Here is a 16866-nt window from a genome sequence, read left to right as displayed (position 1 = left end):
TTTTATAGATTACATAAATGAAATGTATCAATTTTTAGATGAACCTGAAATACTTTGCACTTAATCAACATTTTTTTCAGTAAAACTAATTTTTGTTAGTTTCTTTACCCTGATTGGTCAACTTGACTGACCTCTTAACTACCATTAAAAAATTTAAATTCTCCTTATTCTTACTAAATGATTTCAAATTGTAACTAGATACTGTTATTAAATTTTATCATCCTTTGAACAGTGTTTAATTTTTAATAATCCCACTATGCAAGTCGTAAATCACTTGGTGATAAGTGTAGCTCACATCACCACATTGCATCACCCAAGACAGAGGCTACTTGGTAGCTGCTTGCAAACATACCTCAATTTTTTTTTCTTTATTTTAATCTAAACTTCCTAATTTTTAGATTTCACTTTTATATAGTAACAAATAAAGAATATGCATGAAAAATAATATAATACATGGATCCTTTGTTTGCTATTGACTGCCAAAACATACTTTTTTTAAATACTAATAGTGCTATTACGATGAATAATATTTTTGTCATAATTAACCTAAAAACACAGAATAAAATGTAAAAACAGAGAAATCCAACAACTAATCACAATTTTTTGGCTTTCTAACTATGCATTAGGAACCTTTAAAATTTAAGCTAAGCTTGCCCAAATATATCCATGGTAAAGTTTGAACTGAAAGTGAAAAAGTTCTCTCTCAGAAAATAACACATGCCATTTGATAGATTAAAACCTTTGATTTTATACTGATTAAAAATAATACAGTAGATGTGAAAGAACTATTAACAATTTGTGGAAACAAAATCTGACGCGTTTGTTTTGTATTTATAGCCCCTATAATCAAATAAGATTGAAGGCTATAAAAAGTATGCTTTGAGTGATAATATTGAGTAATTTATGTTAAATTCTGCACTTCAGTGAGAAGATGGTAAATAAAAGACCTAGACAGGAAATGTCACAAGTGACATTGAGGATTTTATAAACTATTTCCTTATGAAATCAGAAACTTACAACTTATATAATATTAAAAGCTGATTTATTAACTACATCTTTTGTTTTAATTCTGTGCAAAACTACACAAAGGCTATTTGTCCCTGATTTAGTAGTGCAAGACCAGAGGGAAGACAGTCATCACCAACTTAAGATATTCTTTTACCAACGAACAAAGGGATTGAATGTCACTTTATGGTGTTCCCATGGCTGAAAGGATTAAATGTATTGTAGTAAAGTTACTTATTATAAAGTATCATGTTTTAAGGCCTTCCTTGGTTATTAATTAGACAAGAATTAGATAAAAATTTACATATTGCAACGCCAAACTTTAACACCTTAGGAATTATTAACAGTGATTAAACAAACTGGTTATGTGTATTTCAAACTGCAATGCACTTTATTATTTTCAACAAGAGTACTGATTTTATAAATTTAATAGACACCTTAATAAAATTATTTAGGAATTTTCAAAATTTGTGTTATCTTACTTTTAAATCTTTTTTAAACTATGCAAAAATGACATTACAAGTACAGATATATGGATGACATTATATGCTTAACGGAAGGGTTAGTACTATGCATTTCAAAGAGAAGGATATCAGGGTAATAAATGTCATTCCTCAGAGCCCTATCTCAGACAACAGTGTCTGGACTGAGATCTTGTGTGTGAATTTCTTTTCTTTAGAGACACTAAGAGTATCAATACATCATCTCATTGAGTTTTAATACTCGATTCTAATACTAAAGTTTTGAAAGCATTTATATAACTATTGTCTCTTACTAGGTAAGTCAATCCATTTTCTTTTAATTTATGATGATACCATTTGGCTCAAAGTGACTTTTACCACAACAGTGTTTGACTGCTGTCACGTGTTGTGGAATAACACTTAGATTTGATCTCAAACACTGAGATACTTTGCACAACCATCCAATTCATTCAAATTCTACATACAACTTCTTATGCAGGCCACTTAACTGTTTTAATTAAATACACAGAGCACTACATTTTCATTTTATAAAAACTTTGTACATTGAGATACAAAATACCACAGCAAAAAAGTCTACATGTAATACACAAATTTCCCCTAATATTATGTTAGTTTAATAGACTACATAAACAGACAGTCTTTATCATCAGAATTTAACAATTCTTAGAGGTTTGCTATGGTTACCTGAAGATTAAAGAAAAAATTTTACAGCTTTATTATATATATAAAACTTTCAATCCCATGTTTAACAACCACTCACCAAAAGAGGTAAATCCTGACAGCACTCAGCTAAACCAAAACCATTTTCTTTGCCTCCCCAGTTCTGAAATGAACACATGTAAACTGGCAAATGATGTAATTTTAAAATAAAAATTAAGTTTCTCATTAATTAACCTCAGAATATCTTAACTGATATTTTCACATAAAACAAAAATAGCAATAAAAATTGTTTTAAAATATCTATTTTTTTGATATTATAAGAAAGGAAATCTCAGTATTGCCTTAGGATCAAAGGTTGAGAGATTCATACTTAAAAAAATTTTAAAATATAAATATCTGAAAGTATAATTTAAATACACAATTTTCAATACTTTGTACAACTATTATTTGTCAAATACTCAAATTCCATTTCAATTTTCAAGTAAACTGATATAACAAACATTTTAAAAACTTTCAGATTCTAAACCACAATTCCCACTTACCTCTGCAAGATACGTGAGTCTGATGAGTAGTGCCTGCCGCCTTTCAGCATTTAATCTTGTAATAAAATTTGACCGTTTACTGAAATCCAATTAAAAACAGGTTTTAAAAATGTTCAAAAACTGTAGAAATAAATTAGAACAGGTTTGGTTAATGTTATGCAACTTCAATTACCATTATTAATTTATTAGAAAAATGCTGTAACAAAATGTTAAGAGTATATTGAAATACAGGGTGAGCCAAAAGTAGGTGGACAGCATTTGGAATAGGTTTATGTATCGGTTATATTAATGCAATTGTATATTATAACTATGTTGCAATTATATTATTTGTGTTATATAATTACAATTTTATAATTACATTTGTTTTAATTTAATCTGTTTTCTTTTTTTTTAGATTGTTAATAGAACCCATAATGTCAAATACTTTAAATACAGATAAAAGAATATGGGTGTTAAAAAAGTATTGGAAATCTCAAAATACTGAAACCGTAAGGAGAAATTGGGTTGAAACATTTGATACTCCAGCTCCAAAAAGACAAACTATTTACCGTATCCGTGACAAATTCGACGCCACTGGCTCAATCCTTAATGCTGCTAAAAGTGGTCGACACAAAACAGTCTGTACAGAGAATAATAAACAACGTGTTGCCGATGCATTTGTTCAAAGTCCAAACAAATCCACCAGAAGAGCTTCTATGGAATTGAACATACCGCAAACCTCTATTAGGCGAATTATAACGCAAATTGGGTTGAAACCCTATCGACCACAACTAATTCATGGCTTATTGGAGGATGATCCAGACAGGCGACTGCAATTTAGTGAAATTATGCTGAACAAGATTGAAGAAAACCCAGGAATTTTAGATAACATTGTGTGGAGTGATGAAGCTTCTTTTAAATTATCCGGTCATGTCAATAGACATAATTGTGTTTACTGGTATAGTGAGAACATACATTTAACATTAGAACAACAGCTAAATCAGCCTGGTGTCAATGTTTGGGGTGGTATTTCAAGTTGTGGTGTTTATGGACCATTTGTTTTGGACGGAACAATTACAGGAGATAAGTATCTCGAAATTCTAAGGAATCAAGTTGTTCCCCAGTTACAGCAACAACGTAATTTACATGACTTTTATTTTCAACAAGATGGGGCCCCTCCACATTATTCCAAAGGAGTTCGTGAGTATCTTGATGAAACATTTCCATTGAAATGGATTGGTCGAAGAGGTCCAATCGATTGGCCGGCACGTTAACCGGACTTGACCCCTATGGATTTTTTCTTTTGGAGAGTACTCAAGGAAAAAGTTTATAGTCAAAAACCAAAAAGTGTCGGTGATTTAAAAAATTACATAAGAGATGCATTTCAAGAAATTAATGCCCAGAGTGACTTGTGCAAAAATGGTTGTCGAAGCGTAAGAGGTAGACTTCAAAGCTGTGTAAATCAAGAAGGAAAACAATTTGAGCATTTGCGTTAATAAATAACATTTTATTTTCATTAATATAATTGTCTTATTACATATAGTTGTACGTATACGTGATCTCTAAATAAATGTTTTTTTACTGTCCACCTACTTTTGGCTCACCCTGTATATAAACAATTCTGGAATAATAATAATTATAGTATCTATAAAGCTACTAATACAATATTCCGGGGTTACTCTTCTATAATAGCTTCAAATTATGTCATGCACAAGTAACTATACTGCCAAGTTGGCAAGTTTTCTACTTTTCATTGGATTGTATTTTTTCTGTTTTTATATTAAGCCTCTGCACATGGCTGGATTAAAATGCACTTATGACATTTTACAGTTGCAAACAAAATTTAAACTTCATTATCAATGTATGTTAGTAAACTTGACATCAATATGTAGTTCATGATTAAATGTTTTTATATTATCTGACTTTTAATTTGTTAATTACAAAAATACATTAAAAAATTATCAATCTATTCTTTTGCATCTTGAATATTCCCTTACTGATTTCATCTTCTCTAGTATAGTTCTCAGAAGTTAGAAATAATAAGACTATACACACATAAGCATAAATCTGAAATTTAAATTACCCATTAACTTCTCAATTTGATGAGATCTCAATAAATTTGTCAAACTCATAAGAAAAGGCTATCCCATCTTTCCAAACATTTCAAGGCAATTTTCTAAATCACGTCTATTTGATAGCCATGTTTATAACTAATATAAACATCCTTTTAAATTTAGCAGTTATTTAAAATGTAAAAACTACAAACAGATTAGGTAGGATAAAAAGGAACAATAAATTTTTCACAAGGTATGCTTGAGAATAGTTTGTACATTACATAATTTGATAAGGTAACATGGGCTACATGTTAAAGTAATTTAAAATGTGTATGGCAAGATTATTAGTTAGACACTATTCAAAGGGCAATGAAATTTAAGTAGAAACAGATGTACATTGTTCGGAGCTTTAAGATACTTTTTTAGAATAAATAAACATAGCTTCATTTTAAAATTTGTAGTCATCCTAGAAAGGGTAATTTAGATTTATTCTGCATTTATATATTAGGTATGAGATCAATGGAGAAAATAGAAAATGTTTTACTTAAAGTAAAACATCTAATATATACTTTAGAGATAGAGATTAAGCAAATGAAATCTGATGAATTTCAAATAAAGAAAATGTTTTTAATCTTAACATGAAATTACTTTGCACTTTGACCCCCTTATATTTGAGTAATTCTTAGTAAAAATACTTCATTAAACATTTGATCTTGTGGCTGCAAACATTTGTAATGTTTACTGAAAGCTTGTGAAATTTTGTGCAGATTCATAACACTGGAAGTTATAATATGGAAACTAATAATCAGTTTGGGATCAAGAACTCAGGGAATTAAAAACAAGCCTATAGTTAGAGTTGAATGGAAGTTGTGAAAAGAAATGAGGCATTAAAAGGAAAAAAAATGCCTATTCCTTTTATTTCTTAATTTTAAACTTTTCATGCTGATGTATCTTGGTGATCACCATATTTAAGCATTATGGCAGAGAAAATGAGATGTAAAATATAAAGTTACCCAGTAAAAGAAGTCCTTTTCATATTTATTTAGGAGGTTCAACAGATTAGAAAAATAAAATATGGAAGCTTGAGCCAAAAAGCATTTTTAATTTTAGCAGAAAAACAAATTGCCTTTTACTCAGATTTATTCTATAAAAGGAATTTTAAATTCACAAATAAATTGTTAATGAAATATAAAAAAATTATAATTTTCCATACCACAGACTTGTAATATTTACTAAAAACTTTCCAACTTTAATGAAAACATACTTAGTAAATTTAGGGTTCTAATATCCAACTCTTTCAGACCTTGGTTTGTTGAACTAAACTGTGAGCAAATTGGTCATTCAATGTCAAATAATCCAGGGGACTGCAGGTAACCCCCACAGAATGCATTGAAAAAATTTACGTGCTCATCTACCCATATAATGAAAAATTGCCAAAGATTAGATCATTATCTCTAATAGTAGGTTGAACACCATCCTGATTTTTTTTGTAGATCATATTCAGAGATGTAAGAATATATGGTAAAAATCTGAAAAGGCTGAATAACTGGTGACATAGGCAAACTGTGGCCTGAAGTAGGGCTATTTTTAGCTAAATCATAAAAAGTTGTATGCAACAAAATTTTTTTTTTTTTTTACAGGAGATCTAATAGATATTTAATTACAACAATTACTGATTTATCAACTGATATGTTATAGGAAATTTGAAAACAAAATTCAGCTTTGTATCATATTAAGTCTTAGAGCTATGGCTTATTAAAAAAAACCAACAGCTTCATTATGAAAATCCTAAAAACTTGGTTTGAGACCATTTTTGAATTCTGTGAGATTAATTCAGTCAGTGTAGCAAATTTCAGCCTTCTATCACCATTACTATTGCAGCTTTAAACAGCCAAAGTTGCCCAAAAATGAATTTGCCAAAAATACAAAATTACATAAATTTTACAGGGCTGTAAGTCAGAAATTATTAGAGATATTGATCTAATCTTTGGCAATTTTTCATTATATGGGTAGATGAGCAATGTGAATTTTTTCAAGGCATTCTGAGGGTGTCATCTGAAAAATTTTCCAAAATCTGGATGATTTGACATGGAATGACCCAAATAGTTAATTTTGCTTTGTTAAGTATTATTCAAATTTATTTTAAATTTTAAGGAACTGAACTACAAGTAAAATATAATGCATTAACCCCAAAATTGCTAATGGGTCAAATCAGTTTACATTTTTATAAGATGTTTATATATCATATTACTTGTAGATCTGACTGTTTTAGTCTTTAACAACATCCAAGTCACAGAACATTGCAAACAAACGAAAAAACAATACTGCAATTCAAATTACTGATTATTATCAGTATTTCTCATCTATTTTACACTGAAAAATTTTGTAAAGCTTTTTAAGCTGAGTGTGCAAAACCAAAATTACCAAATGTGCAATGTGTACCCCACAAGTTAAAATACGTTAATGATTTAAAGGTTAATCAAAACCAAAATCTCAATTATTTGAAAAGTTAATAATGTTAAATTAAAAGTCTTATTTGTGATGATTTAAAAAGGCCATAAAACAAGGTTCAAGACAATTTGAATTGTTAACAAACTAAGCAACAAATTGTTTATGAACAAAGTTATTACTTACCTAAAGACATAAAGAAGGTTCAACACACCCAGGACAACCTGCATGTCACTAGATGACAACAAAGTAGTCAAGTGCTGAAAAAAAAAAAAATTCAGACTTAGAGCTCTAGAAAACATCACTCTTGACTGCGTATGTTCCAGTACAGGCTTAACATTGGTATTCACATGGTAACAAGTAGCATCAAATACTAGTCTATTCATTGCAAGCTGTGTTCTGAAAGATTTTAGTTTCATAATACACAGAAAGGTCAGAGCTTGAAGAAAAAAATTAAGAATAACAAATTTATAATGTTACATATTCTGTCAAAAAATACTTTAAGTCTTTCAAATTAAGATTTGACTTAAAGATCATAAAATTAAAACAAAAACTTAAAATACAGTCATACACTATTTCTGATGAATGAGCCTGCAGATTATCAGATACTTTTAACACATGGGTCAAAATTTTGAACAAAGTCATCTTCTGTATCATGACTTTAGTTAACTCTCACTTTCAATTTTCTCTTTCTTGTCTCAAATGAGTAAACAAAGTTGATGAAAAGGGACAAATAACAGTAATAACATTAAAAAAATCCAGGTTAATACCTAAAGATAAAAAATTCTAATAGAGAATAAATATTTCTGTTTTACTGCTTTTTTGTGCTATTTTTCACATGTGTATTAAGTAACTTATTAAACTCCTACTTACTGCATAAATATACAATTAATCATTTTCTTTAATACTATTTTTATGCTGCTTACACTATTAACCCTATTTCAGTGCACATCAAGATTTCAGTGACTAACATTAAAAATTCTATTAATCTACTTTATTTTATACTAATTAGTATACACTAAAACCTTAGCTAACAGACCATATTTCAATAGGATATAAAGTTTTTAATTTTATGAGGAAATATTTAAAAATCCTAAATTTCCCCTCGTGCGACATTCTCTCTAGACATCTGTCCATCATTCCTTCAAAAAGTACAAAATTAAATGTAAATTTCTCACTATCAAATTGTCATTGCTTAGAGTTTTCAATTCTGTTTGGTTCAGAACAATAAACTAGACCCCTACCTGTAACATCCTCTCCTTCAGGATTTGAAAATTGTTTGCTTTTGCAATTAATACTATATAATCTATAACCAATAGAAAGCCATGATTTTCATCTATCAAATGGCTTATTGTATGTTGTTTTCTGAATGGATAATGGCGATTTCAATATTAGTACAAGATTCATTCCCATGGGAAAAATAACGACTAGCTTAGACGAATTTGTTACAGCTCTTAGAGTTAGAAAGCCACAGATATTTTAAAAAATTGGGATAGTGTCTACTTTCTTAGTAGACAGAATATTTAATTATATAAAAGAATTTTATGTATTACTACTAATGGTTTTAAAAAAGTGGTGTTTTAAGTGACATCAAAAGAAGACAGAAAAGATTATAGTAAAATTATTTTTTTTCTTTCTCATGTTTATTCTTCTTAGTTATAAAAGTAATGTAAAAATTGATGAGGTTGGTCAAATTGACTAATACTGTTACATAGAGTAGAGAAAATAACTGATAAAATATAGTTTTACCAAGAATTTATGCTGTGTATTTAGGTTTTAAAGATTACAGAAATCAAATTGAGATTTGAGATAAAAAGTTATTTTAATCTTAACATAAAAATCACTTTCCATATAGAATATTTAAACCAAATGCTTGAAGTGTTCATAGACAATGTGTTTTTCCTTTGCTTAAAACACTTCATAAAAAAAATTTTGTATGTGAAAGACTGGTAATGGTTAGTAAAACTCTTGGAATTTTGTGAAGATATACACACTATATCAAATGTTAGTAGTATTAACTTTATAAGGACTCTATACGAGTATAAAAAGGTCACATGGTAAACCAAATTAACTGAGCCTATAATTTATTAATTTATAATTTATTAACAATAATGCTAATTTATTGTAAATTTATAGCATTAAAATTAATCTTATTTGTTATTCATTTTTGATATCACAAAAATGCAACAAATTTTCTCAAAAACAACTTTGATATAGAGAAAACATTTACTATAATTTTTACAGCATAATTATGCAATTTATTTCAACACAGTATTTTATGATATTTATAATTCGTTACAATATATGAATCTGCATGACTAATGTTAACAGACACTATTGGCATAAAAAATGCAAAATTTTTTTACTTATAACCTACCTCTACAGAGTTGTACAAATGTCGTGAAAAACTATGCTCAATAAGCAAAGCAGTAAACTGCAGGATCTGTAGCAAAAGTGCTTTATTCTAAAGAGAAAAACAGGAATAACTTAAAAATGAAAGCTTCAGTTTAGTTAGAAAAGAATTATACATATAGACATAGAAAAAACTTATTTGCTATCTTTGGTTTTAAGACTTTCAGGCATTCAAAACTTGAGCCAAAACTTGAAAATAATGCAATAGGTACTAAATTCATTTTCATCATATGCTCTGAAACCTTTAATTAAATAAATCAGCTGAATATACAAGAAAATAAATTTTAGGATTACTTTCACAAAATGATTTTATACATTTGCATAGATATTTTATAAACCAAAAATCTGATTTTTATTTAAGATTTCCCTGGAAACAACACACAATACCTTCACAAAAGAAATGAAATCATAATCTGCATGACAATTATTAACTGATACGAGTATTTGTATTATTACAAGTTTTATGATTTTTTTCTCCCATATCTGAAAAATTTTATTCATTAAAACAATTTAAACTTTGTAAAAATTATACAAAAGTGTTGTTTTCAAATGCAACTGAAAAAAGTACAGTTTTTTTCTTGTTTATTTTTGAGAGAGAGAGCCACTCAAACATTTTCTCTATGTTTAGGTTTTAACATTTAAAGTTAATTCTTATGAATTGTTATTAAATTATTGTAAATTATTACATTCATATTAACCTTCAAATTGATTCATAACTACAAAGAAAATATGTTTGTAGCATCAAACTGTTTTGAAATGCATACCTTTTCTTGTCCAGGCATATCACATGGTAAGCACCACTGACCCTCTTTTATCTTTTGGCATGCTGCTTCCAAAATAGTATCAAATTTGTCAAGGACATCTGTCCAGTGGTAAAGTTCACACTAGAAATGCAGGAGTTCAAAAATATACAAATTACTTCACATACAGAAAAAAACAACATTCCTATACAAGTTCAATATTTCAAACCATTAAAACTTTGATGAGCCTCCAAAGAGAACAGTTTTCCACACTGAAAGAAAAAAAATTTTCTGTAAATAAATGTCAAACAATTTAAAAACCTATGTTTTTATACTGTTCAAAAGCCAAATTTAGCTATTTCAGTTGTTCAAGCATTTCTATTTAGAGAAACTAATGAAAATCTCAATTTACCAAAGAAAATTTAATTTTTCCTGCAAATTTCAATTCTAATGAAGAATGTTATGTCACATTATGCAATAGATAATTTTATAAAAGAATTCAAGCCTAAATTTCTTCTTTCACAATTTCTATAGAAAATGAACATAAAGGTATATTTTTAAACTCTGGTTTAAAATAATGGTCTGTATCTATCTTTTCTCATATGTTTCAGATACGATTAATATATATTCCATGAATAAAAATGTAGGCTTTTAAGAGGAGGGGCACATATATCCATAATATTACATTTTATCATCTGTAAAATAAATACTAACCTTCCCACAGTTCCAAGTTTTGATTTTTTTAAGATCACAAACCAGTTCATCATCGTTACATCCTTTTAACTTTTCTATGAGAATTCGACAGTCAGCAGGCTTTAAAAAAAGAAAAAAATCTAAATAAATTATTTAACAAATAAAAAAAGTTAAAAGGACAAGGCTTTTAGTATTCAACTATCTTTTAGAAATTTTTTCACAAATAAGAAAAACATCAAATGGATATTTTGAGATTACACTGAAAGGCAAAAATGCATTACATATCTAAGATCTGTTTACATATTTCTCAATTAATTTTTATTGTACACAAATGTTTTGAAGTAAAACTACCCTTTGTGAAACCAAAGAATAATTGTTTAATATATAGGACTATCTACAATTATATTATATTATTTACATACTTTTCGTTTCCTATATTTCAACTAAAAAACCCTAAACTAATAAAATTATAGCAAACTAATTTCATCTTGCACATAAAATTTCATACAAATGTCAGAGCTTATAGCTTTGATTTTTTTTTTTTTAACTGAACATTTATTTTCCTATATTTTAAAGCTGATCTGTGGAATCTCTTTAGTTGGTTAATGTACTATATGAGAAAATATATATAAAACTTGATTTTTCTTCCCTCCTGTAACAAAACTACAGATGATTTTTGATTATTTTAGGACATTTGGTGCCAATCAATACCAAAAACAATGAAAAGTTTTAGGCACTAAAATGAAAAACATTTATAGTAATATAAAATTAACACTTTTATCACCATTTCATTATTAATCTATAATAAAATTAAAACAAACAAAAATCATGGTTTCTATCAAAGAAAGAAGACTTAAACAAATGACAAAATATACACTTTTAAAAAAAATAATTCATTTGTAGTTTTTAAACCTATTTAAAATTTTTTGCCTCACTTTTTAACAGTAATATAAAATTGTTTTTGATTACACAGTATGTAACAACGTTAAGAACCAAGTACAGGTTGTATCCCAAATCCTTTTTTTACTAATACTTACAAAATTATTGAACTATGAGAGCTAAGTAACTAGTTAAGTAAATTATTCTGAACACATTACAGCAGATTCACATCTATCATTTGCTCTTATAAAGGAGCAATAACTACATCCAATTTTTAACACAAAGCTAAACAAAAGGCTCTGCCCACGAAGGTTATCAAAACCCACTTTCTAGCATTTTAAGTCTGTAGAAATACTGCTGTGTCACTATGGAACAACTACATACAGACAATAGTTAATTAAAACTTAGCCATCATTCATAGGTATGGAGTTTGAAGAATGTTTTAAGCAATAATGATATATTTAAATCACCAGATATACCGTTCTAAACTAGCTTTAATTTCATTCACATTTCAAAATGATTTTTTTTTTTTTTTATATCTGTAAAAACATTTCCACCATTTTAAAAACAGTACACAGGGTATGCTATTTATTTAGCATTTCACATTAACAGTTTCCCAAAAGTTTGGAAAATTAAATAAAAATAAAATTTAGTTATTTATAAATTGCAACTAATTTTATTGAGGAAAAACAGCTATTATGCAAATTACTATACTCATTTAATTTTGAATTGCACAACCCAACCCATACTGGCTATTAACCTTTTATACAGTCAATGAAAGTCTTGCAATATTTTGTTCTAACAATAAAACTAGTAGATGAAATTGTTTTAAACTTTATAAGAACTGTCATAAATGTACATAGTTTAAGAAACAAAGCCTGTTACTTTAGATAAATTTAGTTTGTTTTTTTTCATTATTATTATTATCTTAAAAAAATTACATTAGAAAATGGCATTTGCAAAATATGATGATATTTATACTTGTCAGTTGAAATTAGTTACATTTTAATGCATTTTAAAATCCCCAAAAACTTTTATAGAAAATGCATATTTTGTCTATTTTTTAATAAAAAAATGTCTAAGTAACCCTAAACAATTTTTTAGTTTTAACTAGGATTATGCTTATATACATATGTACATGAAAAAGTACAGTTATGAGAATTTTTTTAAGTTTATACTTCACTGAAACTGTACTTTTGTTTACTGTGCCAGAAAAACCTAAAGATTAAAAGCATGAACTTCATGCATTTGCCATAAACTATCACATTTGTTGTATCATCTCATTCAGTCCAACACCAGCACATCCGACCTTTACTGAAAACATGATAGTATGAAAGTTTTTGGTATTTGAATATCATTTCTTTGAATTTAAGTTTACTTCAATAAATATCCTTAAATGTTGTTTCACAACATAGACAAAAACTAATTGCCACTGCTAGTGAATGTACATCATAGCTTACCAAAAAGGTGGTTTGAATAACACCGCTTAACCTTACATATGTCCTGTTACAAGAGATTACACTAAAGGATACAGATACCATAAATTATTTTACAGAACTTAGATTAGTCCTGCTCACATTCCTTTCATTATTGATACCCAAACTGTGAGGATGTCAAAGCTTTCCCTGTATCATTGAAATGAATGTGTTTAGCCTGTTTCACAAGCAACATCCAAATTTTATTGTTGTCAGTTGTATGTCAAGTTTTGAACCCTTTTCAAAATATCAGAAAAAAAAACTTTGTATACAAGGTAGACCGTTTTAATTTTAAAGCAACAATGGAAGTATGGGTCTCACTACAAAGAAAATTCTTACATGGTACTAGTAGTACATACAAACCACACAAAGCAATTATCCTAAATACTTTTTTTTGTTTTTTTAATTATAAACTAAATATAAGTTTGTTAAATAACTAAACTTAAAAATCACTAAAATGTAAAAGAATATAATAATTATGCACTTTCAGTTCAAAGTGCTAAACCTAATTCACAAAAAAATGTGCACTTGCCACTCGGAAAATCTTAGCCATAACATTCTTGGATCAACATTTTTTTCCTTAAAATATATTCACTTCCAATAAGTTTTAAGATAATGATATATATCAGTAAATACACAATACAGCGTGTTTAAGCTAATATATAATAGCCACATACATCTAAAGTTTTTTCCACAAGCAAATTTAAGGTTTATAAAAAAGTATTATTGATTACTAAATACAACCTCTTACACAAAATGTTAGTTAATAATTCACATAAAATCAAGATAACATTTCATTACGTGCTTTATTTATCATCCCATGATTTGTCATACATGAAATATACATTAACATGGTACTGAAATCAACACTTGACTAAGATTGACTAAGTTTTACAACCAAGATTTCACATGCCCAGATATTGTTTTATAAAGAAAACAGACTAGAAAATGGTTCAACTACAAGTGCAAGGACATTTTTTTAAATGCTGAAGAACATTTTTTAGAGGGCACTTGTAGTCTCAAATGTATTTTGGGATTTTTTAAAGTGAAATTTCTCTTCAAGCTTTATTAAATATAATTCAGTACAAATGTTATGCCAGTATTTACAAAACAATCTCACATCCTCTAAAAGTTCTCTATAATTTTTTTTCAGTTTACAAATGTGATTTTGCCCTTATAAGATAAAATGGCCCAGGTAGGTAAGAGGTTAAGTTTCAAATCTTACAATTTAAGTCTAATACGATCTATATAATTTGTCAATTCAATAATTTTTTTGCATAAAAACAGTTTAAATAGTTTTGTTCTATGTTACTGTATATCTCAATTTGCAGAACTCTGGTAACTTACTTGCATTGGTAATTCTTTGTAAAGGAGAATTACAAATATTATACTTAAGTTTAGACCCAGTTTTTTTTAGTTTTTTTGGGGTTTATCATCCAATAAAATTATCCTATTGGTCAATTTGAATAACTGACAAGTGATTGATTGATTTAGTGTTTCATGGCACAAAGCAGCGAGGCTATCTGCGCCAGACATTCGGTAAAAATGTAAAAAAATAAATAAATAAATGTAGTAATGGACATAAATGGAAATGAAGGTAAAACAAAAAAGTATAAAACCAATGTTGACACCTAGTCTACAATGTTAAGATAGAAGGCAGAGTATAAGAAGTTGTAAGGCATTTACTCTAGCAAAAAGGTAATGATCATAACCCGCCAGGAAGACTAACAGGTAAGTTCAAGAACCACCGTCAGTCACCTGAAGTTGGTCTTTCCATTCCTGGTTCCGGGTTATGTGTCATAGCAACCAGTATCAAAATGTAAAAGAATAGAAGTTTTAAAAGATACATAGCAAAATTGTAACAATGAGTAGCCAAATGTCCAGTAAAAAGATAAAGTCAAGTAAATGGAGTAAAATTTGTAAAAGTAAATGAAGGTAAAAACAAAACAGCAATTAAAACAGAAAATGGTGTAAAAACCAATGGTGACATCCAGTCAACAAAGTTGTAAAGAACTACCTGTAGCAGAATGGTAATGATCATAACCTGCCAGAAAGACTAACAGGTAGGTATAAAAACCACCGTCAGTCACCTGAAGTTGGTCTTTCCAGTCCTGGTTCTGGGTTATGAGTCAATATGGCCAGTACTAAAAAGTTAAGTAGTAAAAGTGTGAAATGATATGCAGCAAAAGTATAATAACAACTCGCCAGGATGACTAACAAGTAGTTCAAACGGATAGTTCAAACAGTAGCGTTAGTCACCTGAAGTTGGCCTTTCCAGTCCTGGTGTCGAGTTATTTAATGTTCTGGCCATTGTCCAATGTCAAATTGAATGAGAGAGATTAAAACTGTAAAAAAGAAACCACAATTAAAAAGGTGTAATGAATAAATATGCAACACTTAAATGAGATTAAAAAGATTAATAGCCATTAAAAAATTAAAAACATTATCAAGGTGGACAGAGTCACCATTGCCAATAACTCTGTCCAATGTTACAGACTGACCCTGGGAAAAAATATGTTTAAAATATTCCCGTCGTTGAGAATTGTAACGATGGCAAGAAAGTAAAACGTGGCTGATAGTGATTTGAGTGTTACACAAACTACACATTGGTGCATCAGTTCCAGATAAAAGAAAATGATGAGTTAAAAACTGTGAACAATGCGTAGCCTAGTGAGAACAACTTCCTCCTTCCGAACTTTACGGAAGCTAGATGGACAAAGTCCAATTTTGAGTTTGATTTGAAAAAGTTTGTTGTCACGTTGCTCACTCCAAGTGCATTGCCAGCTGACACGGAGCCGAGCCTTGAAGACAACACCATAGTCCATGTACGGAATAGGCACAGGAGTGATGGTGCTGAAGCAGACATATTTAGCTGCCATGTCTGCAAGCTCGTTCCCTCAAATACCAACATGGCCTGGTATCCAGAAAAACTGGATTGAAGTAGCTGCTAATGAGAAATGGGCCAGTCGCTTTCGAATATCAGCTAGAATAGGATGTGAGCTAACGTGTAGCGATTCCAAGGCAAGTATAGAACAAAGCGAATCAGTATAAATAGTGCAGTTGGAGTACTGCTCAGCCGCAATATGATCCAGGGCAAGAGATATGGCATACAGTTCAGCAGTGAACACAGAAGCTGTAGAAGGGATTCTGCGTGCAACTACTGACCCATAGCAGAGCACACTGAATTACCCAATTTCGAACCATCTGTATAAATGGGAACTGAATAATTGTTTGATATATATTCATTGAGTAAAAGACGGTACTTCCAATCTGGAGTATCTGCCTTTTTTAGGTGACTGAAAGAAAGGTCACATTTGGGGGCTGTAATAAGCCATGGTGGGATGGGCCAACCTGTGGAATCTGCAATGTTATCCAAGGACAGACCCAATTCATCCAATTGCGCCCGGATGCGAAGGCCAAACGAAGCAATGACAGATCGTCTGTTCTGAAAAAGTACTGCCCACCGAGGAAGGAAAACACATTTCCAGGTGGGATGC

The 16866-nt window shown here is 29.2% G+C and overlaps 1 protein-coding gene across 1 annotated transcript in view; it reads right to left on the bottom strand.

Annotated features, from left to right (window-relative positions):
* Positions 1 to 16866, bottom strand: part of HUWE1 (HECT, UBA and WWE domain containing E3 ubiquitin protein ligase 1) — a 195617-nt gene that overhangs the window by 165158 nt on the left and 13593 nt on the right. The window contains 6 exon segments of the mRNA XM_076448258.1: positions 2248 to 2310; positions 2690 to 2768; positions 7357 to 7430; positions 9548 to 9634; positions 10347 to 10466; positions 11037 to 11135. Coding sequence (XP_076304373.1) covers positions 2248 to 2310; positions 2690 to 2768; positions 7357 to 7430; positions 9548 to 9634; positions 10347 to 10466; positions 11037 to 11135 — 522 coding nt within the window.

The sequence above is a fragment of the Tachypleus tridentatus genome, chromosome 8 (genome assembly GCF_004210375.1).
Source record: "Tachypleus tridentatus isolate NWPU-2018 chromosome 8, ASM421037v1, whole genome shotgun sequence".
NCBI lineage: Eukaryota > Metazoa > Arthropoda > Merostomata > Xiphosura > Limulidae > Tachypleus > Tachypleus tridentatus.
This window is presented reverse-complemented; position numbering and strand designations above follow the sequence as displayed.